Here is a 25,537-nt window from a genome sequence, read left to right on the forward strand (position 1 = left end):
ATATATAGCCTGTGCTGTGTTGACTCGTTGCCAGGAAAATGGGTGTTTTGGAAAGGTACCACTACCTCACACCTCTCAAGTACAACTACCTACCTTCCCCCAGCTCGGAAAGCAATGATGCCATTTTTAGGGAATGATCAAGGCCTACTGCTGTAATGCAAAAGCCACCCGATACAAGAATAACAGTCTTTCTATAGTTCTTTTACTCTCCATTCCCCCAGTCCTGTCTTCTTCTCGGTTTTAGGGATCTGCTTCTTGAGAGGATATGTACCTCGGTGGTGATGTCACCCTTCTCATGTCAGTAGTTGAAATGCTTCAGTCTGCGGTTTAGGTTGTCATAGGAAAAAGGTAACTTTGCTATGCTCCTGAAGCCCTTTCAGGCTTTAAGAACCCTAGGGTCCAAAGATGCGATGTGGTGGGTCTTTCAATGATGGTTAATCCGAAAACTTGTAGACTGATCAGATAATTGAAATTTCCACATGACTGCAGACCTTCCCTGTAACTTCAAGGCAGCAGTCAGTTTGTGAAATTGAAAGGGGGTATTCTGGTTGATGTTTTTGAGTTTTAGAGAAATTCAGTGGTTTTTTTATTTATATTGTGTATCTGTTCATACACAAGTGTTTGGCACATGATTGAGTTCTGTAATATGGTTATCTAGTCCCAAAATGGGTGATGCCAGGATTGATTTTCTAGCATAGGCAGGACAGGCAGATTACACTTGGTACTTGGTACTCATTCCTAATCTCCTAGAACCAGAAAAGGCAATGCGGAGCATCCCTGGGAATCCAGAAGGCAGGAGGTATTCTCTGTTGTTCCCTCAAGGCGACAGCTCACGAAGGATCCGGAGATCCCAGCCGATGGAAACCATGTGTACCCCATAGTGGTCCTTAAGAGGAGGTGGAGACTGGAACTTCTTTCCAAGGGAGGATGACCTTGTGGAAGGATATGCCTGCCAGAAAGCAGGACCTTGTCATCTAACCAAGTGATGAAGGAGCAGCCCCAAGCAGGCTCCAAGCTGTCAGCGCAGAGCCCAACACGAGTCTCGAACCCATGAACTCTGAGATCATGACCTGAGCTGCAGTCGGGCACTTACCGACTGAGCCACCCAGGTGCTACCACAATGTTTAGTTGTAAAACAAATGTGTTCTTGAAGACACAGCAAACTTCCACTTTCAAGGTCTAGTCATGTGTTCCACAGTTAGTAAATAGTTATTAAGTGTGTGGTACGTACCAGGCACTGGGCTGAGTTCATGGATGGAGTGGAGAATAGGTTAGACATGCCCTCCTTGAGCTTATGGCCTAGTGGGAGGAAAATCAAACCTTAAACACAGAAAGTGTTCACTACAGTGTGTGATGCGGCAAATGGAGATAGCTATGAGAGTAACAGGTAGGCCTAGTCTACTCCAGGGGCAGAGAAGTCTTTTCTGGAGAAATTATATTTAAACTGGGACTTAAAAGATGGGTTTGAAGTTAATGTAGGGAAATGTGTATGGGGGGAAGAAATTGAGAGGTTTCTGGGCCATAGGACAGATCAGGAGGTGAGGACTTGGGTGCTCCAGGAATATAGTTTTAAACATTTAACATGCAATAATCTTTAGGTTTTCAAACCTGTTCAATTTTGATTATACCAGCTGACTTGGGGAATTAAAGTGGGGCAGTAATTTGGCCACATGAAACATTTCACAACTGCTCCTAAGAACCTTATGTTCGTATTGTCAATCAAAACTGTGTACTCCAGGAGGAAGGCCATTGTATTTTAATTCACCAGGACTTTAATATGTTTCAGTAACAACCTGGTATAGATTCAAGGATTTGGAACACCTTTGGGTTATGAAAGGTATTTTGATTCTTGCAGTGTTTCCTCTGTTTGAATTTACAATGTATATTGTTTATTGATTCTTTATTGTTGCAAATGACTTGCTCAAATTCTCTTGGAAGGGCAGTTGATTGTGGGCTTGTTCCACTAAGTTATTCAGCTTTTTTCCTACTCCATTCTAACATATTTATAATCATAGATAATGGGATAAGAACATTACTGGCATTGATTTCTTTATAAATGCTGCTATAGACCAGGCAATACTACTTTCTATTGTCTGTCAAATGTGATTCCATAATTATTAATAGAGTGATTAAAATCTATGAGATTTGTTGTTGAAAGCAAATGTAGTCTATAAATAATTCATTGAATAATTTAATGAAATTAATCATAATAATTAGTTGAATAATTAATTTCAATTACTATCCCAGAAGCTTCACAAAAGCCTCAAAGCATATTTACATATCATGTATGTAAATTTGATGATATTTTTTGGTTGTTATATTATTTCTTGGTGATATCTGACTTGTTAAAAAAAAAGTCATGATTCCTCATTTCAAATCCTAAAGCTGTGGCAACAACAATCCCACGGAGTTCCTATTAATCAATCCCAAACTGTCTCTGAATTCCAGTCTTGTTTTTGAAAGGAACAGTGGGTTTCTTTTCCCCTAATGCTTAACCTTGTTGATTTAGCCTGAGACTTGGGATATGGTAGGGAGATCGTTGCTGACCTCACTCCTTCACCTTCAGGAAAGGGGTCATGACTCCTTCAGAGAAAACATTGCTGTGGCCATGTAGGGTTAGGTAAATATGCCATATGAAAATAAACCAAAATTATATCAACAAGGTCTGAAGAGGATGAATCTATTCTAACACCAATTCAGTTGCTGAAGACTTTCTGGGGGCACTATATTCTTAATCTCTGTTTCCTATCAGAGGGTTCAAGCAGTTCTGTTTATTAAAATCTAAAGAAACTGTTTTGCTGACATGGTTATAGCCACTACTGGATTATAGAACATTATAAAGAAGTAAAATGTATGTGACATACAGTGATAAGTGTTGTCATATAATATCTCTGTGGGTTAGATAATTAGAGAAATGTCCAGGTAAGGGCAAAATTGGTATGAAAATATCAGTTATTAAATTAGCAACTAAATAAATATTTTCCTTTACTTAGGAGGTTAATTTTGACCTGGGTAGTGGGTGTTGCGTACAAGAAACTAATTGGTGAATTTCTCTGAACTTTGTTGTCATCTTCTGGAAAGCTGTGCTGACAGTGTGTGTGCATTCTATGCTTTTGATGATGTTTTCCTATGTTGTCATCTTAGTCTAACCCCTGGTTTCCTAACTTTGTACATTATGCTTACGTTGTTAGAAAGTATGTTTCAAGGGAATCCTTAAAGATCTGTTCTGTCTTGTTTTTAAATGTGAGTTCAGCTGCTTGAAAACTTTGCTTTTGGCCTCTCTGTGCACATGACCAGCTTATGTTAAATGCCTGGAAGAACATTGCTTTGTGCTTCTACATGGATTACCTTCCCATAACTAATTATCAATAACTATTTTGTGCTGCTTAATGTTCAGAATGGCTTGTAGGTGACAGAGGTACGCATTAGTAGGGCAAGTCCCCCAGCTGTGCAGTGAGAGTAAAACCTCCTTCATGGAATTTCAATTTATTTTAGCATTTGGTGCTACATTAGGGTCATGATCTAACAGCCTCCCGTGCTGGCATCTTGATTTTAAAGCCAGTGCATCATTGCACAATCATCTATGAAGGAACATGATGCATTAACTGCAGGTAATTCTAAATTTCCAGTGAAAGAATAGGCAGGGCTTTGCAGTACAAGCCTCTAAATAATTTTAGTTCCCGTGTTAAATATTTTAAATGAAGAGATTAAACAAAATGATTACTGCACTCCCTTCCAACTGTTGATTATATGAGTTTCCTTGGTATTATAGTAGCTAATCTGCCAGTCAATTAAGGTGAACTTAATGCTTTCATTCATGCATTTATACATTTGTCTGTCTACCTAGCTGTGTCTATTTTAAGTTAGGCTAATGCTGTGTAACAGACTGCGAAGAATACAGAAGAAATAGTAAGGTGATTTTTATGATTTTAGGAGCTTTTAATATATTTGGCCAGATAAATATACCACCAAATGTCAGTAAAACAAAATAATGTGTGCTCATTTTCTTTGCTTTCTGGTTGTTGATTTTCTTCCTAACTTTTGTGGAGGCTCAGGTGTGGAAGGGTTTTTCACATACTGAAAGTTGCATTCCAACATGAATATATGATGACTGGTAGTGCTCTTAACCAGGACTTGATGAAAATACCTGCAGTCGTTGGCCAGTGAAGGAGTTCTGTTTTACTCCATTTGTCTTTGTGGCTGGGTTGGAAAAGGCATCACCTGGTTGGATACGAGGAGCCAAAGGTGCTTTGTGTTCTTGGTATGCAGATTTGCTGATTTTGTTGAATACTTTTGTGAAACTTAAAAAAAAAACTTGGGGCACCTGGGTGGCTCAGTCGGTTGAGCGTCCTACTTTGGCTCACGGCATGGTCTTGCAGTTTGTAAGTTCGAGCCCCGCGTCGAGCTCTGTGCTAACAAACAGCTCAGAGCCTGGATCCTGCTTCAGATTCTGTGTGTGTGTCTCTCTCTCTCCCACTCCCCTGCTCATGCTCTGCCTCTCTCTGTCTCCCAAAAATAAATAAATGTTAAAAAAATTTAAAGTTAAAAGAATTAATAAAACTGCATGTGGATCTTAATGCACTTCTGTCTTCCTACTTCTCTTGGCTATGAAAGGAAGCAAATATATCAGGCTACTTTAGGAAGTAGTGGTTTGAAGTTTCCTTGTGGTTTTCCTTGTGATTTGTGTGTAGGTCTAGTCCACTGACAGTAGTTTTTAGGAACTGATCCAGCAAATTTGAGTCCAGATTCACTTTGGCCATAGAGAGCAAAGAGATGCCTTGCTCACTGTGTCGTTTGGCTTCTTGAGAAAGATGGCTATCATGCATATATAGAGCATGATTTTTTAATATATCTCTTTCGATGTCTTGAAATGCATTTCAGGACACAAAAGTAAAATAGTTACATCCTAAAGGATAAGGACTAGGTTCAGAAGTTGACACCAAAGAACCTTTCAATAGAACTTGCCTTACCTTTTACTTGTTTCACCGAGAATTTCTCTTTGAAGCATTCCAGACTGAAATTATAATGAGATTGCCATTTTACGTGCATGATGTTGTCCAACCTGAGCACCTTGAATCCATATCTGGCTCCGTCCCCTGGTCCCCTGTTGGTGTCTACTCTGCACTCTGTGGAATAGAGGTGCTCGTGAAATGCCCAAGAGCCAACAATGTCCGAGTTTTTGTTTGGTAGTGAGCCCCAATTCTGGGCGTACCCAGATCACGCTTTGCAGGTGAACCTGATTTGGCTTTGTCACTAGGGTAAGATAACCCCAGAGACCAACAGGCTTGCAAATTTGGACCATACGTTTTGCAGAAGCTGTCCATCAAACTCTGTGTTCATCTTTCCCCCTCCTCATATCTGACCCTATTAATGTCATGTTAGACACCACAAATCTCAGAAATTATAATACATCATTTCTGCCCTTCATGTAGAAATGATAACTTCCTACCATGCTTATTAGAGTACTGAGGTGCAAAAGGCCTTTCCACGTGTCCTTCTGGTTAGTCTAGATCTGTAGATGTTTAAAAAACAATCTTTTAGATCCCAACCTCTAAGTGTTGGTTCTTGATGGATTGCTAATCAGAAGTGAGTTCTAAATTAGTGAAAGCATTCTGAGTATTCAACGAATTTCTATTTAATTTTTCATCATATTCATTTGGAATTGGAAAACTTAAGAGTGAGGCCTATAAAGGAAAACTGAAGATGAGAAAGGTAATAAAACTATGGAATTTAAGAATTTATTCTCCTTTTACTAATTCAGATTCATGACCTGAAATAATTTTTTAATTTCTGTAGTAAGTTGCCTTAATAATCATTACCAGCTAATGCCATGGAGACTCACTGGACACCTTCATGGCCCCCTCAGGGTCTTGTTTTTCTGTTTTTAAGTCCACACTCATTCGTTGGATGGGAGTGGCTGTCACACTAGAGTTAGGTACAACTAGCTTGCTTTCATTTTATTCAGGAAGAAAAGATGATTGCCAAATGAATACAGATAATTGTGTTGACAGCTTTATAGTGGAGAGTATTAAAAATTGATAAAGACCTGTGTATTTATTTTTTTAATGTTTATTTATTCTGAGAGAATGCATGCACGTGTGAGTGGGGGAGGGGCAGGGAGCGTGGGGAGAGACAATCTCAAGCAGGTTCTGTGCTATCAGTACAGAGCCTGTTGTGGGGCTCGATCCCACAAACTGTGAGATCATGACCTGGGCTGAAATCAAGAGTTGGACGCTTAACTGACTGTACCACCCAGGTGATCTTACACTGTGTATTTTAAATTTTAAATTTATTATATTTATCTAATTACCGGAAGAAACCCTGTTTTTGTAAAAAAAAAAATGGAAACTCAGAAGTGTAAAGAAAAAACCAAAATCACATTTAAGTTTCTTGTACAGAGATTATACTATTTTGATGTTTCTTACAGTTTTTTGATGTATGTGTGTGCAATGATGTACAAAAACATATGCTAATTTAAACACCTACTTTTAAAATTAAATTAACATAATATAGTTTTGTATCCTTTATTTTTAAACTTAATATTATATACTATTAATGTATTATGATAGTTTCCACTGTTTTACTTTAAAAATAATTAGCATAGTAAATGTGTTTATACATAAATCTTCCTAGGATAGGTAATTTCAACAATTTTAAGGCTTTTTATACAGATTGTGAAAATGCTTTTTCAAAGTCTGAACCAGTTTTTATTACTGATTTATAATCATTCTTATTTACTTTATACTGAAACTGAGAAAAATAATTTTCTGTTTAACAGAAATACTATTTTGCCATTTTTATTTCTTAATGGGAATAAACGTTTTAATGAAAATATTCATTTAAAATTTTAGAAATAAACTATTAAGTTGGAAAGACAAACTATTAAGTTTGTCTAAATGAGAGAAAAATAGGTAAACTTATGTAATATCTATGTAAAACATCATATTTTGAGGACATTTTTGCCTGTGTATAAAGGGGAAAGAGAATCTGGGTATTAGGTAGTGTTCAGTGATTTGGTGATAATAATTATATAAAATTTCAAAAATTTCTTATGAATCTGAAATACCAACATGTAACAAACTGGTACATGAAATTTAGATTATAATACATTGTGTTTTTAAGAACTGGGGAGATCAATATATTGAAGATTTAAAGGCTATTGTTTTCAGTGTAAGAATTGTGGAAACACTTGAATTTGTTATTATCATTTAAAGTGAATTTAACTTTTGCTTAAAAATAACTCATCTGCTGAATATAAAAAAATAAAGTTCTGTATAGCAACCGTAAGGGACTGTTGACGCTAATACCTAACATTTGCATTATCTCTTTGCTCTTTTCTCTTTAGGACATCCAGGCAGAAATTGATGCACATAATGACATATTTAAAAGCATTGATGGAAACAGGCAGAAGATGGTAAAAGCTTTGGGAAATTCTGAAGAGGCTACAATGCTTCAACATCGACTAGATGATATGAACCAAAGATGGAATGACTTGAAAGCAAAATCTGCCAGCATCAGGTCAGAATAGTCAATATCAAAATAAAAAATGATGGGGGAGGGAGATTTTTATGATTTTAGTCTATCAGAGAATGAACAGGAAGCCCTACCACCATGCTATTTTCTCAGAAGTAGTTTAAGATCTAAATGCAGGGACACATGGCTGGCTCAGTCGATAGAACACAAGACTCTTGATCTCGGGGTTGTAAGTTTGAGCCCCATTTTGGGTACAGAGATTACTTAAAAATAAAATCTTGGAAAAAAATAGAAAAAGAGATATAAATGCAAAAAGGTTTTTTTTTTTTTTGAAGTTACAGTTTTAGCTACATTTATATCCAGGGCCCTCTGCTAACTGTTCTTCACTATTCACAAATTTGCACATCATATTTTAAATTTAATTATACTAATAGGAATAATGTTACCAATACTTGCTTGTTATTGAGTGCTTACCTTGACCAAGTACTATGTTAGCATCTTCATAAACATTGTTTAGTACTCAAAATATCCCAGTAGGTGAATAGTAAAATTCTTTCTTACATGAAGAAACAGAGGCTTAATGAATACATGGAACTTGAGAAGTTTTTGAGCTAACAAGTTCCAAGCCAGGATTTTTTTTTAACATGAAATTTATTGTCAAATTGATTTCCATACAACACCCAGTGCTCATCCCAACAGGTGCTCTCCTCCATGCCCATCACCCACTTTCCCCTTGCTCCCACCCTCCACCAACCCTCAGTTTATTCTCAGTTTTTAAGAGTCTCTTATGGTTTGCCTCCCTCCCTCTCTAACTTTTTATTCTCCCCTTCCCCCCACCCATGGTCTTCTGTTAAGTTTCTCAGGATCCACATAAGAGTGAAAACATATGGTATCTGTGTTTCTCTGTATGGCTTATTTCACTTAGCATCACACTCTCCAGTTCCATCCACGTTGCTACAAAGGGCCATATTTCACTCTTTCTCATTGCCACATAGTATTCCATTGTATATATAAACCACAACTTCTTTATCCATTCATCAGTTGATCCAAGCTAGGATTTAAATCCAGATCTTTATGACTCTTGGCCGTGAATGTTTTGCTTCATTATGCTAGTTGTATGTCCAATTAGAAAATGTATTTATAGAAATTAAATATAGCTCATGGACACTGAAGTAGAAAACTGATGATTCGTGTCTGCCTTTGTAGAGAGTAAAATAAGGATGAATTTGAAGACTAGGATGCCGACGAGGAAAGGACCCTGAGAAAATATGTAGTGTGGCAATTATTAATGCTGTTGGGAGTCTGGAATTACATTTAATGGATGGTGAACAGTACCCAACTGGATATGAGGTTAGAGGAAACTGACTGAGAACATGCTACTGAGCAAAGATGCAAAGAGGAATTTTGGTAAAAAGACCTAGATTTTGCATTTGGGTCAGTTTCTCTTAAGGTTCAGAAACTGTATGATGTATTGAAAAATGTACATCCTTAAACAAAATGCTCTGAAGTTTGACTCTCTGATTTTGCAATTTACTTATTGATCTTAGACAAGTTGCTCCATTTCTCTGATCTTTAGTTTTCTCATTTACAAAATCAAAATATAAATATTTAATCCACATGATTGCTCTGAAGATTGAATGGGATATTCTGATAGTTCCTTAACCTAGGTAAAGCCCATCTAATGTAGCATCTAGTTGATTTTTACTTATGTAAAGGGGCTCAGTGGATCTGCTTCATCTGGTTTCTGATTTCATAGAACAAGTTCACAGAGAGTAGAAATCTTTAGTTAATATTTTGTTGTGAATAAGCTTTAAAAAATTTTTTTTTTCTAAAGAGATATCCTGAAAGGTTGTTACTCTTCTGGGTCTCATAGAGGGAGATTCACACTTCTTTTTATTCTTACAGAAGGGGGTAGTTTAGCATGACCATGGCAGCCTGTGTGTAAAGGTCCTCTTGGAGATTATGTCAGCATCTGCCAACTACTTTTTTTCAATAAGAGAGGAAAATTTGGGAATATTGTATAGTGACAGAATATACTTAAGTTTATTTAAGATTGAGTTTTCTACTGTCCAGATTCCATTGGGTTGCAACTTTATGTTCCCTGTAAATAAAAATTTTAAAAAAATGATTTAAAATGTTAACTCTCATGAAAAACATTCACTGAGGTTCTAGTAAAACCAACATCTAGTCTAACAAGTGAAAAGCCACAGGGCTGGTCCTGGTGAAGACTGTCCACGTGGTGCTGGAATTTTGAGAATTTGGAGGATGGGTTCCTTAGGAAGGAACATTTAAGGGACACCTGGGTGGTTCAGTTGGCTAAGCATCTGACTCTTGGTTTTGGCTTAGGTCATGATCTCATGGTCTGTGAGTTTAAACCCAGTGTTGGGCTGTGTGCAAACAGTACTGAGCCTACTTGGGATTCTCTCTCTCTTCCCCTCTCTTTCTGCCCCTCCTCCCTTCTAAATAAATAAATAAGTAAATAAATAACTTACTTACTTACTTAAAAATTTTAAAAAACACAGGAATTTAATGAAGGCCTACATCATAAACAGATCATTCCAAATGGAAAGCTACAGACAAAAAAATTCTTTGGCCTTTGATAGATGCTATTCCTAAGCCTATCAAATCACATTTTTTTCTAACTGGGAAAGAAAGAGCTCTTAAACTACTGTTGGAATATTAAATAAATCTAATAAATAATGTTATTTTTAGAAGATGGGAGAGTAAGCCTTTGCCAGTGGACTTCTGCATCAAGATAGATCATATATTCCAGTAAAGTGTGTTATTAATATAATAATGAATTAAAATAACTTTTAGCCACATTATCCACCTCTGGAGATTCAGGTCTTTTCTTTTCAGGTATTTAATAAGAATAAGCTTCTGTGTTTAAGGCGTTGCAAATCACAAATAAGATATGAGTCCTAAGGGACTTGCAGGTCTGTCCAGGTTAAGGTGGGTTCAGTGAAGGGAATGGTTAACTTTTACTTCAGAGGCTTCATAAAAGAGGCAGTTATTAAACTGAGCCTTGAAAGGTGTATAGTTATTCCCTGGATGGAAAGAGTCAGTCCTGGAGAAGGACATGTAAGTGGGAGGCTTGACATAACACTGTTTTCATGGAGCAGTTAAGACGTTCAGTCTGGCTAAGACTAGAATTTGCTGTTGGTGTGGGGGGGAAAGATTGTGGCCAGAAGAAAACAGATGGAGAGAGAAGTGAGACACACGCGTGAAACAGCTGTGTGCACCGTGCTCATTCCTCTGGTAGTGGAATTTGAAAACCTTTAGGTGACATGATTAGATGTGAGGTTTGGAAAGATCCCTCCCACATGTCTGTGGAGGATGCTTTATTAGATTAGTGTAGTTCCGAAGACAAGGAGAGCCGCTAACAGACCTGTTCAGTATCCAGGACAGGGAAGGGAGACTGAATAGGTACTCGGTTCATGTTGTTGAAGGACTAGTGAGACATCCAGAAACAAATCACCATTGGATGGCCATCTCTTCAAAAGAGAGCTATAAGCAAAATAAAGAAATGGTGAGATGGGGAGCATCCAGATAGAGGAGGCATATAAGCATTGTGAGCAGGCAAGAGGGTGAAAAGTTAGGAGACGGCACAGCGAAGAATCCCAGAAAACCATTAAATATAAGAGATAGGTGAAGGAAAGGAAAGCCAGCAAAGGATCCTGCGAAGTGGGTGGCCTTGAGGAGAGGAGAATCAGGAGTGTTTTCAAGAGCCAAGGGAGGAGGGGTTTTGAAGGGAAGGGCATGGTTAGTGGTGCTGACAGCTGAGGGAGTGGAGGGAGATCAGGGCTGCAGAGGCAGGTGGAATGAGAGGACCTTTGGTGACTCTTTGCTGGGACAGAGTTTCCATTGAGGTGAAAGTCGATGTCAAGAGGACAAAGGGTCAGGATGGGAAGTGGAGAAGTGGAAACAGAACTAGTCTGCACAGTCTCATTTTCTCAATCAGCTCTGCTGTGAAGGGAAGGGGGAGAGAGACCACACTGCTATAACTATGTTATTACATAACAGCTTTGTAAATATATAATAACTGAAGGACTATATCTACACCTATATTTGCTAGTCTGTGCTTTCATATAGACCAGATATGCTTCACTAAAGAAGTATATGATACATTCTTCATTTTTAACTTTGAAAAATAGGCAAAAGAAATTATATTCACATTCATTATTACTTGGGTATTTACAAAAGATGTATATTTCTTCATATAAGTATATATAAATCTGTAACTATATGTGGTGATGAATGTCAACTGGACGTACTGTGGTAATCATTTGGCAATATGTACCTTTATTGAATCATTGTGTCGTGCACCTGAAAGGAATATAGTGTTATATGTTAATTATATCTTAATTAAAAGAAAGATAAAACAGTTTCTTAAAAAAGATAGAAGTTTATTATACTCAGTAGTAGACCTTCATACAGGAAGCACACGTCAGAGAGAAATGGCACAGGATAGCGTTTAGTCATGGTAGACCATGGAGCTACCCTGTCTCGGTTCAGTCACTGGCTTTGCCACCTAGCAGCTGTGCCACTGTGGGCAGGTTACTTAGCCAATATGTGTTTCCTCGTGTGTCAGATCGGGATAATAAGAGTACTTTCCTTATAGGCTCATCATGAATATATCATTTAATTAGCCTAAGTAAAGTGCCTAAAACAGTGGAACACAGTAAGCACTCAGCAATGGTTAACTATTATTTTTTTTTTATGGATTACCATTCTGTGTGGTACTAATTAGTTCAAAAAACATAGAAATTCTCCCTACTTTATTTTTTTTCTCAGTCATTAATATTGGGAATTTCTGAGAAGGTCCCCAACAAATGGTATACATCTGTCCTGGCTGGATTCTGAACAAATAAGAAACAAAAATATGTCCAAGAGAGAACAACAGTGTTGTTAATTGCTGATACAAAGGCCAGGTTGGATGGGGTGGCCTTAGAGAGAGGGCTCAGTAGAGGTAGCCTGTTAGCTGAACCCCAGAATGAGACAGCATTACCAGCGGTCACCAGACAAGGTGGCTGCCCAAGGGAGAAACCCTACGCGGAAGAGTGGGGAGGAGCTCAGTCTGCAGTCCTGTTCTCAAGAGGCAAGGGTGGGCAGAGCTCAGCATCCAGTTGTTCCCCAGATTGGTGAATCAGACTCCTCACTGCACCTGTACAGGGACTGAGAGAGTCAAGAGTCAGAGAAGAGGTCACGAGTGTGCTCAATGAGAAAGTGCCTTCCCGTGGGGCTGGGTGGGAAAGTGTTCTCCTTAACAAATATGGAGAGGTGACCTATATCCCAGCCACCTGCCTCTTTCAAGTCCTTATTGAAGGTGATACCTGTGGGTCACACTGTGAATTTCTGCTCCTTTATTCTTCCCTCCCGTTCCTTTCAATCACAGCCTACCCTTACACTGGCTTCTCTTGTGAACAAATTCTGTTGTATTTTTAATATTTCTATAAACTCTTCTACCACTTTTCCATATACTTGAAGGTTGTCTTTCCCCTCAATTGCCCACTTCACTTAAAACTCTCTTTGATAGAGGGTAATTTTCCCATTTTCCTCACCTGGCAGCTGGTGGGAATATTCTGAATCTTTAATAACTGCTGGAGACACCAAACAACTAGAATGCCAGCCGGAAACTTCCAGTATGGCACGTGCAGACACACGGGCTGAACAGGAGCCCTGACACCCAGGGATAAGAAAGAAGTTGACACCCCCTTGTTATATTTTAGGCATTGCCACTCCATCTCAACAGCTTCTCCTCAGAAGTGAATACATCTATTATTCTACCCTCTTCCATCTTATTCCTGCTTCCTCCGGAACTGTAAGACACTCCTCTACTTTGCTCATTGATTTGAGCATCTGACTTCCCTTTTATTCTTCATCTCTTTCTCAGCTATCATCCTGGGGGTCAATACCCATATTGATGATATTTTTTCTATTTTGACTTCCAAGTTTCTTCTTACTTTGTCTATAATAGCCTTTGTCCCTATTTCTAAGTCTCACAGACCTGGCCATACCTGGGACTCAGTTGATGTCCTGTGTTATCTTGGCATCCCTGAGATGATTGATCTGCAGGAGACCAAGGACAGACCATTCTCCAGAGCACATATTTTATTTTACTATATTCCACCTGGCCATGTGCAACAGAATTCCACTGGTTTTGCCATGTTAATTAGAGAAGAGCCCTCTGTTGTATCAAATAGGAATCATTTGCAACATCATTGGTAAATCAGCTGTCCTTCAAATTAAAATTATGGCCCTAGTGAGGAGGGTATCTTTCATCAGCTTATTATATACCAGGACCATCTATAGATTTTTACCTAACTTTGTATTTTTATCTTGTTTATGTAATTCATCTACTGTATTCCAACTAGATTGGTTAAAAATGCATATCCTTTAATAATTTCCAGTTGTGAAACCCTTAGCTTTTTTCTGTGTTCTTTCAAACCTGCCTTCCTTTCTCCTGATCTTTAGTTGCTTAAACCTTCTTCTTTTCAGACTCCATCAACCCCTTCTACTCCGCTTGGATTCCATCATAAGCCATTTCAATAATATCAGGTGTTTCTTCTTCCCCCTGAATTTCTTGTTTTCTCCTTTTAAATCTCTGACACTCTGATGACCACACCTCTCTATCCTCCATTCTTGATTCTGGGTTTCCTAGTGTTGTACGAGAAAGTAAAAAATGACATTTCTTCTACTATAATTTGACTCTGTCTTCTTAAAATTGGCATTGTGATTCTGAATGATTTTGTCATATTTACCACCATCCCTATTTTGTAAAGATTTTGGTTCCTTGTTAGCTCCACAAACCTCTCCCTCTGCATGTGACCTTCTTTCATTCTTTTCTAAGAATGAGGCCATCTGATATATGTCCCTTCTGTGCATTCAGTATCTCAAATTGTGCTTTAATTGTGCTAAAGTTGATGTTGTCATGGCAGGGAACATTTACTCTAATTTATCATCATTTTTAGAAAGAGAATGTCTGCCCAAGATTATAACAGCTAATATTTATTGAATATTCATGTGCTAGACCTATCCTAAGTGCTTTACAGGCATTACCTCCTTTGACTATGGTGTGGTCATCGGAACTATATAATAATATGTGGCTCACTACCTTGGGTTAATACTATTTTGCAGTCTTTTTGATAACTTTGAGTAGACTTTTTTTTTGAGAGAGAGAGAGAGAGAGAGAGAGAGAGAGAGAGAGTGAGCACGGATGTGCGTGCATGTTGGGGAGGGGCAGAGAGAGATGGAGAGAGATTCCTAAGCAGGCTGCACCCCCAGCGTGAAGCCTGAGGTAGGACTCAATCTCACGACCCTGAGATCATGATCTGAGCTGAAATCAAGGGTCGGATGCTTAACCAACTGAGCCACCCAGATACCTCTTGATTATACTTTTAAATACTGAAATCCAGTGTACAAAATATTTTTTGCAATCTAAAAACAACACATACAAATATATATTTCACTTAGATTGATAGAAGAGACAATAGCTAATGATTTGAAACTTCAGCTAAAAGATAGACTGTTAGGAAATTTGACAATATTTTTCACTCCCGGGGAAAATGTGAATTGGAAATAAATTCAGTAATATGAATGACATGGCTTAAGTTTTTATGTTAAATTTATTTAATTTGGGATTATGTTAATTAAATATCCACTTATCAGCTTAATGATGTTAAATATAGATTCTTATTAACATATGGTTTCAAAGGCCAGTGAAATTGTCAAATCTAATGAAAACAGAGTTCAAAGATAAAATTCTATCTTTCCTTTCTTTTATGAGCCTCTTAAAAATTCAGGGCACCCTTTTAAGAGCCCTTAGAGAAGATTAACCTTTAACATCATGATTACATCTAATGTTATCACATTTTACAATGTCACTGACACCACTTTTAGCCTTAGCCAATTGATTTTACTAACTATATTGTAAAACTACTAAAATTTCCTTTTCTTAAGTTGAATAGAGGAAGATTCTGTTCCTCTCTTCTTTCTTTTTTCCCCTCTGGTTCAACACTTTCTGATAGAACTTTCTGTGAAGGTAGAAGTATTCTGTATCTGTACTATCAGTGTGGTAGCCACTAGCCACATGTGGGCGTATTGAGTGCTTGAATGTGGCTAGTGCAACAGATACTGTGAATTTCAAATTTTATTTATTTTAATTAACGTCAGTTTAAATGGAAGTAGCTACGTATTGTTGGTATGTATTGGAAGCACAGCTTTGGTGTTCTTTTCAGCACAGACTGAATTCCTTTCTTTCCTAGTTGTCTTAACTGCCTTTCTGGGAACAAGAGTAACTCCTTTTTAATGTAACTGGTTATTCTTGCACTAGTAAAGGTATTTTCATTCATTATAACTCGATTTATAATCTATGGGTTTCACTGTAGATGAAAAATAAATTTCATTTGTTGTAAACATGCCAAATTGAACATTTAATTCTGTGCATTCCTTGCACAATAGGAGACACTATGTATTTGCTCCTATTAATTTGGGGCATTGTATTCTTTGGTGGACCTACTTTGCAAATGTATCTTCACTTACCTATAAATACGTCCGAACAGTTTCTGCCCTCTTAAATGCTGCCCATAATGAAAGCAATGCAGTGGAAACAGTTTAGATTTTAGTTTGGATCCCAAACTCTCTCCTTGGGTTTCCAAGCAAGTTTCTTCCCTGAGCTGTGGTTCCTTCAGAGAGCTGTTAGGTTTCTTGTATCAGAGTATATTTGGTTTACCTGCCTTCCTTCCAACTTGACCCCAGGACTTATTTCTGAAATAGGGCAGTACCTGATTCCAGAGTGAGTGCTCCATGGATGTTTGTAGTGAATAAGTGGAAAGCTGTATTTTATTTTTATAAATGCCACTGCTTACTCACTCCCACTGTTTGCTCTCTTTTTCATATCTCTACATTGGGAGAAGGAATAAAAATTTCTTTATTTTTTTATTTTTTTTATTTTTTATTTAAAAAAAAAATTTTTTTTTCAATGTTTATTTCTTTTTGGGACAGAGAGAGACAGAGCATGAATGGGGGAGGGGCAGAGAGAGAGGGAGACACAGAATCGGAAACAGGCTCCAGGCTCTGAGCCATCAGCCCAGAGCCTGACGCGGGGCTCGAACTCACGGACCGCGAGATCGTGACCTGGCTGAAGTTGGATGCTTAACCGACTGCGCCACCCAGGCGCCCCATAAAAACTTCTTTAAAGAAATATTGGAAAGTAAAGGCTTTTGTGATTTAAAATAGATATTAATTCATGTTTCTTCCATAATTTCTTTTCTACCATATTTGAATAATGAGGTACCATTTTAATGGCTCCTTACCTTCTAAGAAGTTTTTTGCATTATATATTTTTAAAAACAGCTGGTGACTTAAAAACATTGATAGAGTTGTAAAATAAATGATTCAATCTAAAAGGAGCTAACTTATGTAAAGCATGTTCTATATACAGGTTGCTAATCCATTCAATGAAAGTATATCTTGTTTTGATCATGTGAGGCACCCAAAGAATGAACTGAAGCAGGTGAAAATTAGGATAACAAGTCAGTTATCCAGAATGTGAGTACTCACAGATATGTGCTAGGTAAAGAAATGGTTTGGGGTGCCTGCATGGCTCAGTCAGTTCAGTGTCCAGCTCTTGATCTCAGCTCAGGTCTTGATCTCAAGGTCATGAGCTCAAGCCCTGCATTGGGCTCCATGCTGGGCATGGAGCCTACTTAGAAAAAGAAAAAGAAATGTTTTAAGGTTATGAATATATGATTGATGACTGGTCATCTATAGTTGTGGGGAAAGGGGAAGCTTTAAAATTTTTAGAGTTAAAATGAGAAAGGACAAGTATACCAAAAACAAATTTAAGGTTTCTACTTGCAAAACATTCAATCCAGTGCCCAAGAAAAGGCTTTCATCTTGAAAGATGAAAGAATTAAATTGGAACTAGAACACTGAAGGCTACTACGGAAGCATGCATTTATTTGGGCATATGGTAGTAATCCACTGAACACATAGTTATAATCTATTGGAGAATAACCAGAACAGATTTTCCAGGCAAGGTTTCTGCCAAATCAGCTTGCTTTTTATGATGGAAGAAGGAAGATGCGGAGAAATACGTACACCAATGTATTCTCATCTATTTCAAAGTCACTTCAGTATCTCTCTTTAAAAAACATTGCCTTCATCTTTATGAAGAGTCCTTCAGGTGCTAGATGCAATAGATTTCAATGATCAATTTCATTATTTTGTGCGGTCAAAAGAGTTAATTGCATTGGAAAAAAATCATTTGCATGCTCTTCAATACAATGCGTGTATGTAACTGGATTTCAAAGGAATGTAATGTCGATTTAGTTATTGATTAAAGAGTTAAACTACAGACATTGAAGAAGCAGGATCAAATTATCTAAAATAAGAGGTCAGGCTATGTGCTTAAGTGTTTTGCACACAGAGACACTGAAACACATCTTGATTGACTAAAGGCCTCTGATTTCTAGCTGTCATTTTTTTTTTTGCATTTAAAAATACTAGACAGAAATTGCAACACCTCAGTCAAATATATTTATGGCAAAATGATCCATAAGTGGCAGAGTTTTCAGTTAATATGATTGAAGTTATTTAGTTCTGCTCTGTGACAAGTAAAATTACTGTTTATCAGGGATAGGTAATTACATATTTGGCCTAAAATTAATCAATATGAACACAGGAGAGCTGGCACTCAAGCAGAATCAGGATCTCATTAAAGCAAAATTTTGTAAAGTGAGGTCAATCATGCCACCTGTAGAATGAATAGAAGAGAGTATAAATGCAAGAGAATAACATGAACCTTTTAATCATACAGTTCTCAAAGAATTATAAAATACCTCAAACTTCTTTCTGTCATTTACAAATCATTTTTTTTATTATTTCATACCTAGCTCTTTTGAATAAGATCTAGAATTTTAAGGTTTGAATAGTTTGCTTTATATTATTAGCTAGCTGACAATGGAACTATAAATAGATGGCAGGACAGTTGGCCTTTTGTATGTGACTGAATGTTGGTTCATGGTATTTTAGAGATCTGTGGAACTCCATTTTTATTTTAGCCAAGAATATTGGCAGATAGAGCATGGCCATTATTTTATGAACAAGAGATGAACTAGAGATCAGATAGTTGTTCTTCTGAAAACATTATGAACTTTTAAACAAAGACTTAGGATGTTGTTGAATATTCACCACTGGGGTACCACCTAATGTGACCAATGGGGAAATACTTGTTTAAATTAACTATAGAAGAGTTATCAGCTTTGGGACAGAAGCTCTAGTAAATCAGATGTCCAGAAAGGAAATTACTGATAGAGCTGAGGGACAGTAGAGGCCATATTTGGTTGGTTGGTCTCATATCACTCAGGGAAGGAGCAGTTTTGTGGAAGTGGGGATCATAATGCTAATGTCAAGGTGACAGCTAAATGAGAGGATATGAAACCTGATCAGCAGAAGTTTCTTGCACCTGAAGTTGCCCCAAGTGGGTGACCTTTGTTGTGTAACAAGGCTGAGGTCTATTTCCATCAGCCCTCACCTCTCAGTCTGAAAGGTCAAGGTAATTCCATTTCACACAGTTGAACACTTACATCCACATTCACTATCCGCCCACTGGTGTGGTGCAGGGCTGAGTCCCTGGAGTTGTTTCTGACTGATCCCTCTTTTCAAGTCCAACGTATGAAGTGTAGGATTGAGGCTGAGTAAGTGGGCTTTCTTCAAGGCCCCAAATTTGTGCTTTTATTTGTATTTTTATTCTCAAGGGCTTTTACTTTTTTTTTTCATTTTGCATTCATTTTTATTTTTTTTTCAATGTATGAAATTTATCGTCAAATTGGTTTCCATACAACACCCAGTGCTCATCCCAAAAGGTGCCCTCCTCAATACCCATCACCCACCCTCCCTCCCTCCCACCCCCCATCAACCCTCAGTTTGTTCTCAGTTTTTAAGAGTCTCTTATGCTTTGGCTCTCTGCCACTCTAACCTCTTTTTTTTTTCCCCTTCCCCTCCCCGATGAGTTTCTGTTAAGTTTCTCAGGATCCACATAAGAGTGAAAACATATGGTATCTCTCTTTCTCTGTATGGCTTATTTCACTTAGCATCACACTCTCCAGTTCCATCCACGTTGCTACAAAAGGCCATATTTCATTCTTTCTCATTGCCACGTAGTACTCCATTGTGTATATAAACCACAATTTCTTTATCCATTCATCAGTTGATGGACATTTAGGCTCTTTCCATAATTTGGCTATTGTTGAGAGTGCTGCTATGAACATTGGGGTACAAGTGCCCCTATGCATCAGTACTCCTGTATCCCTTGGGTAAATTCCTAGCAGTGCTACTGCTGGGTCATAGGGTAGGTCTATTTTTAATTTTCTGAGGAACCTCCACACTGTTTTCCAGAGTGGCTGCACCAATTTGCATTCCCACCTCAAGGGCTTTTACTTTTATTGGAATCTGAATCACACAAAAACGTATCTCAGACACATGGTTTCCTGATTATAAAGTTCATAATTTAAGAATCTGAAGTCCTTTTCTGTCCTAAACCCCGAAATTGTTATTGAAACAAAGACCTCACCTTTAAACCAGGGGACACAGTACTGCAGTCAACAATTTCTGTCCGATTGTTTTCAGTTCACAATAGACATTTGTCACTGGACACCAGTCAGCCTTGAGCCAAATAGTGTTCTATGCAAGCAATGACTGGTTGTTTTCCAGCTTTTGGAGGTAAATGCTGGTGATGTTCTACTTTCAGTAATTTATTTGGTTTTAAGGAATGTTAAGGCTTTAATAATTTCCTAAAAAATTAACTAGCTCTTTTAGAAAGAAAAATAATATGGGCCTGTTGTACATACTCAATTAGTACCTAAATATATAAAAACTATGTGTTTACTGTGTTCTCAGATGTAAACTCATCTAGTATGTATCTTTCTAAACATTTTATATGCATATAGTTGCTCTCTTTTCCTCTCTATCACTTTCTTCACATAGATGGATGAAAGAAGAAAATTGTAGTTCAGTGTGCATGTATACTATACATAAGCTACTGAAACTTGCTTTCATAATTTTATATCATGGAAATTCTTCTTGAAAACCTCATATTTATGCCTTTGTGGTGTGTAGTTATCCGTTTACAATTTTGATAGGTATTACCAACATATCTGCATATTCTAGCTTCTTCAAAATAACTTGTTTAGGGTTTTTTTGTTTTTTTTTTTTTTTTACTAAGAGTCAGCCTTTTTATTGGACGTGAACATTAGTTCGTCATTCAAGATTATTAGTCTAAGGGAAGATGTATGATTTTTTAAATGCAATTCCAACTTCTAAATGTGGTCAGTACTGTCTCTCAACAGGGCCCACTTGGAGGCCAGTGCTGAGAAATGGAACAGGTTGCTGACGTCTTTAGAAGAATTGATCAAATGGCTGAATATTAAAGACGAAGAGCTTCAAAAGCAAATGCCGATTGGAGGGGATGTTCCAGCCTTACAGCTCCAGTATGATCACTGTAAAGTAAGTTGACCGTATGTGGTGGCGACCTTTTTTGATACATTTTGATTGCAAAGTAGACACTCAAAATTCTATATAAATATCTGAGTTGAAACAATTACCACTGAATTTCACTCCCACACCCCATTTCTAATTGTCAGTATTTAGTCATTTAATTTAAGTTGCATGCATCTTCTGAGAAGCAGATATGCTGAAGTGTTATCACCTGACACATTAATTCTTAGATCCTTGTATTATTTAAATTCTTTGCCTTATTAACTTTCCTTTTATTTATTTAATATTGCTTCATGCCCACTTTCTCATATATTACACATCAGCTTGCTTTGTTATATATACATATTTTTTTCTCCTTACATGCAATGCAAGTTCTCATTCTAAATCTGTACATTTTAATGTGGTGTTAGAATTCTGTTCCCACTGGAAAAATGACGACTAACACATGCATCTTCTAAAGGAAGAAAGGAAGATGCCATCTATGTAGTAAGTTTGCTTCAAAATGAGAAGACCTTGAAGTTTATTTTACTTTGAACCCTAGTGACTAGGTTATTCAAATTTCCATTTGGGTAAATTTTCTTTTTCTACTTGAAAAGAGACTATGATAGAGAAATAGTTCTAAGAAAAAAGAAGATGTTGTTGGAATATAACATGCAAAATAACAACAACCAACAATGATAGATTTTAAATCAGTGATTTAGGAAAATCCCATTCTCTTTTTTTCAGCTTTCCCTTCTATTACTTATTCATATACTTTTTTGTGGATTTAAGTGATGAAAAAATAATTCAAAGCTGTTCTAATGGAAGTGCTCTGTTAAGGAATAGAATCTGCGTGTGACCATGTTCTGCTAGTTTTGATTAAAACCTAATTCTTGAGGCATGAAATGATTTTCCTCTTCTGGCCTTAGCCAGTAAAGTGCACATCATTGTTTCCAGTAAATGCTGGCTATGTTCTTTCCAAACCCTTCTCCCAGCAGAGTTGCCCTGTTTTAGGTTGTGTTTCACCTAAGAGTCTTAGAGTTGCTGTGCCTGAACCCTTTAGGCCTGGGCATTTAGATAATAAAGATGATCCTGATAACTGATGCTGATGATAATAGTGGTTCATTCATTTGGCAGGTATTTACTGAGTGCCTAATGTGCACCAGGCACTATTCTAGGCATTGGAGAGTCAAATGACCAAAGCAAAGTTCTTGCCTGATTCCATGTAGTAAGAGATAAACACTAGATACGCAATAAATACATAATATATCCCATAGTAATAAGTGCCATGAAAAGAGTAAAGCAATGTCAAGGAGAGAAAGAAGGATGGGAGAGTCTCGGCAGCAGAGATGCTGTTTTTGTGGAGATCAGGAACGTGGCATAAATAAGGTGGTTTTTGAGAAAACAACTGACGTAAACATGAGGCAGTAAGTGATGCTACTCCGTGGGGGAAGAAATCATAGGCAAAAGGGGACAAAAAGACAGTGCCACAGAGGTTGCAGTTTCTGGCCATATTCGAGGAATAGTATGGATACCAGTGTTGTTAAAACAGTCAGCCAAATAGAAAAGAAGGAGATGAGGTTGGGGTAGGAGTGGGAAAAAGGGGTTCAAATCACAGAGGTCCTTGAAAGTCCTTTGTAAGGGCTTTAGCTTTTACTCCAAGTGAGGTGGAAGGTATGGAAGGTTTTGGTAATTATACTGCTGTGATCTGACTTACATTATATAATATTTACAGGTGAAATTAGGAAGAATAAAATATAGAGGAGTTGAAGAACATATTTCAGTAATCCAAGCGGGGGATCGTGATGACTTGGACAAAGGTATAAAGGTGGAGATAGTGAGAAGTAACTGGTTTCTGAATATATTTAGGAAGAACCAAAAGGATGTGCCAACGGAGTGCATATGTGGAATACAGGAGAAAGAGAAGGGTTTATAGTGGCAGGAATCAAAGGTTTTTGGACAAAGCAAATGGGACAGTAGCTGGAGGGGGGAATGTGGGGCCAGGTAATGGTTTTACACAGGTGGGGACTAATTCAACATATTTCTATGCTGATGGGAATGATCTTGTAGAGTGGGAAAAGTCAATAATGCAGGAGAGAGATTACTGGGTAGGGGATGGGATGGGATCCAGTGTACAAGTGTTAACAGTTGGTCTTGGGTAGGAGGGCAAAGAATTCGCCCATTGTAACAAGAAGGTAAGTTGGTAGATTTGCGTGTGGGAACATTTAGATGTCCTCTTTTGATTGCCTCTGTTTTCTCAACAAATAAGAAGCAAGGTCGTCAACTGAACATGAGAAGAAGGAAGACAATGTGGAGGTTTGGGGAAAGAGGAGGTAGAAAATGTAGTCTAGAAGTGGGTGAGTTAAACTAGGAATGTAAAACAAGACCACGAGCATTACGAAAGGCCTGCTTGAGGCCAGTGCTCATGAATTTAAAGCGAGAACAGTCACTGTGAATGTTGTTCCTTACCCATGTGGAGTTGTCTCACCAAAGGCGAGGAGTCAGTTGGAGAGTTGAATTGACCCAAGCACATGTGATAGAGGAAGAGAGGGGCAAGGGGGTTACAGAAATACAGGGGAGCTATAGTAATGATCACATGTGGAAGTAAGGCTGGGTAAAGGAAGATATGAGGATATTAGAGATGAGGGACAGTAAAGTGGTGTTAGAAGTCAATGAATTGGACATGGCAGAGGAGCTGAGGATTAATCCAAATGGGGGAACCAGGAAGGGGCACAAACTGTAAAGAAAACAGATTGTGATCAGAGAAAGGATGCTAGAAATCAAGTTTGTGGTGGCGTGCATTTATTGTTAAATGACAATCTCCGGTGTCCTTTTGTGAGAGTGAGTGGCACAGGCAGGGTGGAGAACAAGGTCCTTGGGGAAAAGTGGATAAGAAGCTGAGAGGCTGGGGTAGCTGCAGGATCATCTACAGGCACAGTAAAATGATCATCACCAGGAGAAAGAGCCTGATTTTTTCAAAATGTTGATTATGAGAAGGAATAGTGATAGCAGTATGGTTAGGGATTAGTGTAGGTTGGAAAAATGATGGCTTCACAGTCCTTTTATCTTTTGAGTCTTAAAACTGTGCAAAATACCTTTGGTTGGGGATGGGAAGAGGAATAGTTTAAGTTGGATATAGTTTAGCCTTGGTTTCTAAATTTCTTAGTGCCTGCTACCAGACTTTTCTCTGGTTACTATTACGTCGTTATCACAATTGCCATCACTTAGCATGTTGTGCATAATCCAGACTACTGTTGAGAGGCCTTATCAGTAGGTCTTATCAGTAAGTAAGTCTTATCAGGATTTTCCATTTAATAGTCTATACTTCTTTAACTTTGAGTTTTATAGTAGAAAGTTTATATGAATATGGTACTGATTGAGTCTCAGAGTGTAGGGCTGGGTTGTTTCTCACCTCATTGTTTACCCTCACTGGAAATAATCCTTTGTGTAGTTTCATGTTGATTGTAGATTCTAGAATATGATACTTTATTGTGATCTGTCATTGTCTGCCTTCCAGTTTATCAATGATGGAAAACTACAGGCTTTCTTAATATCATGTATTAATAAATGTTTTGACACAAGCATCATGCATAACTCTGAGAACTAAGCAGGTTGTTATGCCAGAAATAAACTATAGAAGAGATTTCAGAGATTTGTGGAGGTGTGATTTAGTTTGCAAGGGCCACATAACAAAACACCATAGATTGAGTAACTTAAACAAGAAAAATTAATCTTCTCACAGTTCTGGGGGCTAGAAGTTTGAGGTCAAGGTGTGGGGTTGGCCTCTTCTGAGGCTTCTCTCCTTGGCTTGTGGATGTCTCTTCCCTGTGTCTTCACCTGGCTTTCTCTTGGTGAGTATCTGTATCTTTTAAAACTGCTCAAAATACCTTCCTTTTATAAGGACACCAGTCATGTTGGGTCAGGGCCCCACCCTAATGACCTCATTTTAACTTAACTGCATCTTTTTTTTTTTTTTTTTTTTGAGAGAGAGACAGAGCATGAACAGGGGATAAGCAGATAGGGAGACACAAAATCAGAAGCAGGCTCCAGGCTCTGAGCTGTCAGCACAGAGCCCTATGCGGGGCTCAAACTCAGAAACCGTGAGATCATGGCCCGACCCAAGTCGGACACCCAACTGACTGAGCCACTCAGGTGCCCCTATTTAATTACATCTTTAAGGACCTTATTTCCAATCACAGTCACATTCTATCAAAAGTAACCTTCTTTCCCAGCTGTCAAGTATAATGTTTCTAATCACTATAAATTATTACAGTGAGGGTAAATCACTATGCATTAATACAATTAGGTCAATATTTAAAGACGTGACACCTACCTGTAATTATTTACCTTTCTTACTAAACTTTGCCAGCCATAATCATTGAATAGTCTAATTGTAGTTGAACCTCAATCTTGCCAATGTTCTAACTTAAATATAATTCTCTGTGATCTTAAAATTAAAATCCCTTTGGTTGTACATATGGTTACTCTGTTTCAGGTCAGCTTTTCTTTCCTGTGTCCTTGGGGATGTCTTTGACCCCTGCCTTCAGGTTCTGTTTATCAGGAACAATCTTTATTTAGAATTAGAATG

At 37.8% G+C, this 25,537-nt stretch overlaps 1 protein-coding gene across 9 annotated transcripts in view; it reads left to right on the plus strand.

The window, feature by feature from the left end:
- The window catches only part of UTRN (utrophin), a 478,053-nt gene that overhangs the window by 316,835 nt on the left and 135,681 nt on the right, over positions 1 to 25,537 (plus strand). For all 9 annotated transcript variants that reach the window (XM_043592533.1, XM_043592535.1, XM_043592534.1 and 6 more), the window contains 2 exons: positions 7,346 to 7,518; positions 20,823 to 20,979. In XM_043592533.1, coding sequence (XP_043448468.1) covers positions 7,346 to 7,518; positions 20,823 to 20,979 — 330 coding nt within the window. The remainder of the gene's footprint in view (positions 1 to 7,345; positions 7,519 to 20,822; positions 20,980 to 25,537) is intronic.

Source organism: Prionailurus bengalensis, chromosome B2, assembly GCF_016509475.1.
Source record: "Prionailurus bengalensis isolate Pbe53 chromosome B2, Fcat_Pben_1.1_paternal_pri, whole genome shotgun sequence".
NCBI lineage: Eukaryota > Metazoa > Chordata > Mammalia > Carnivora > Felidae > Prionailurus > Prionailurus bengalensis.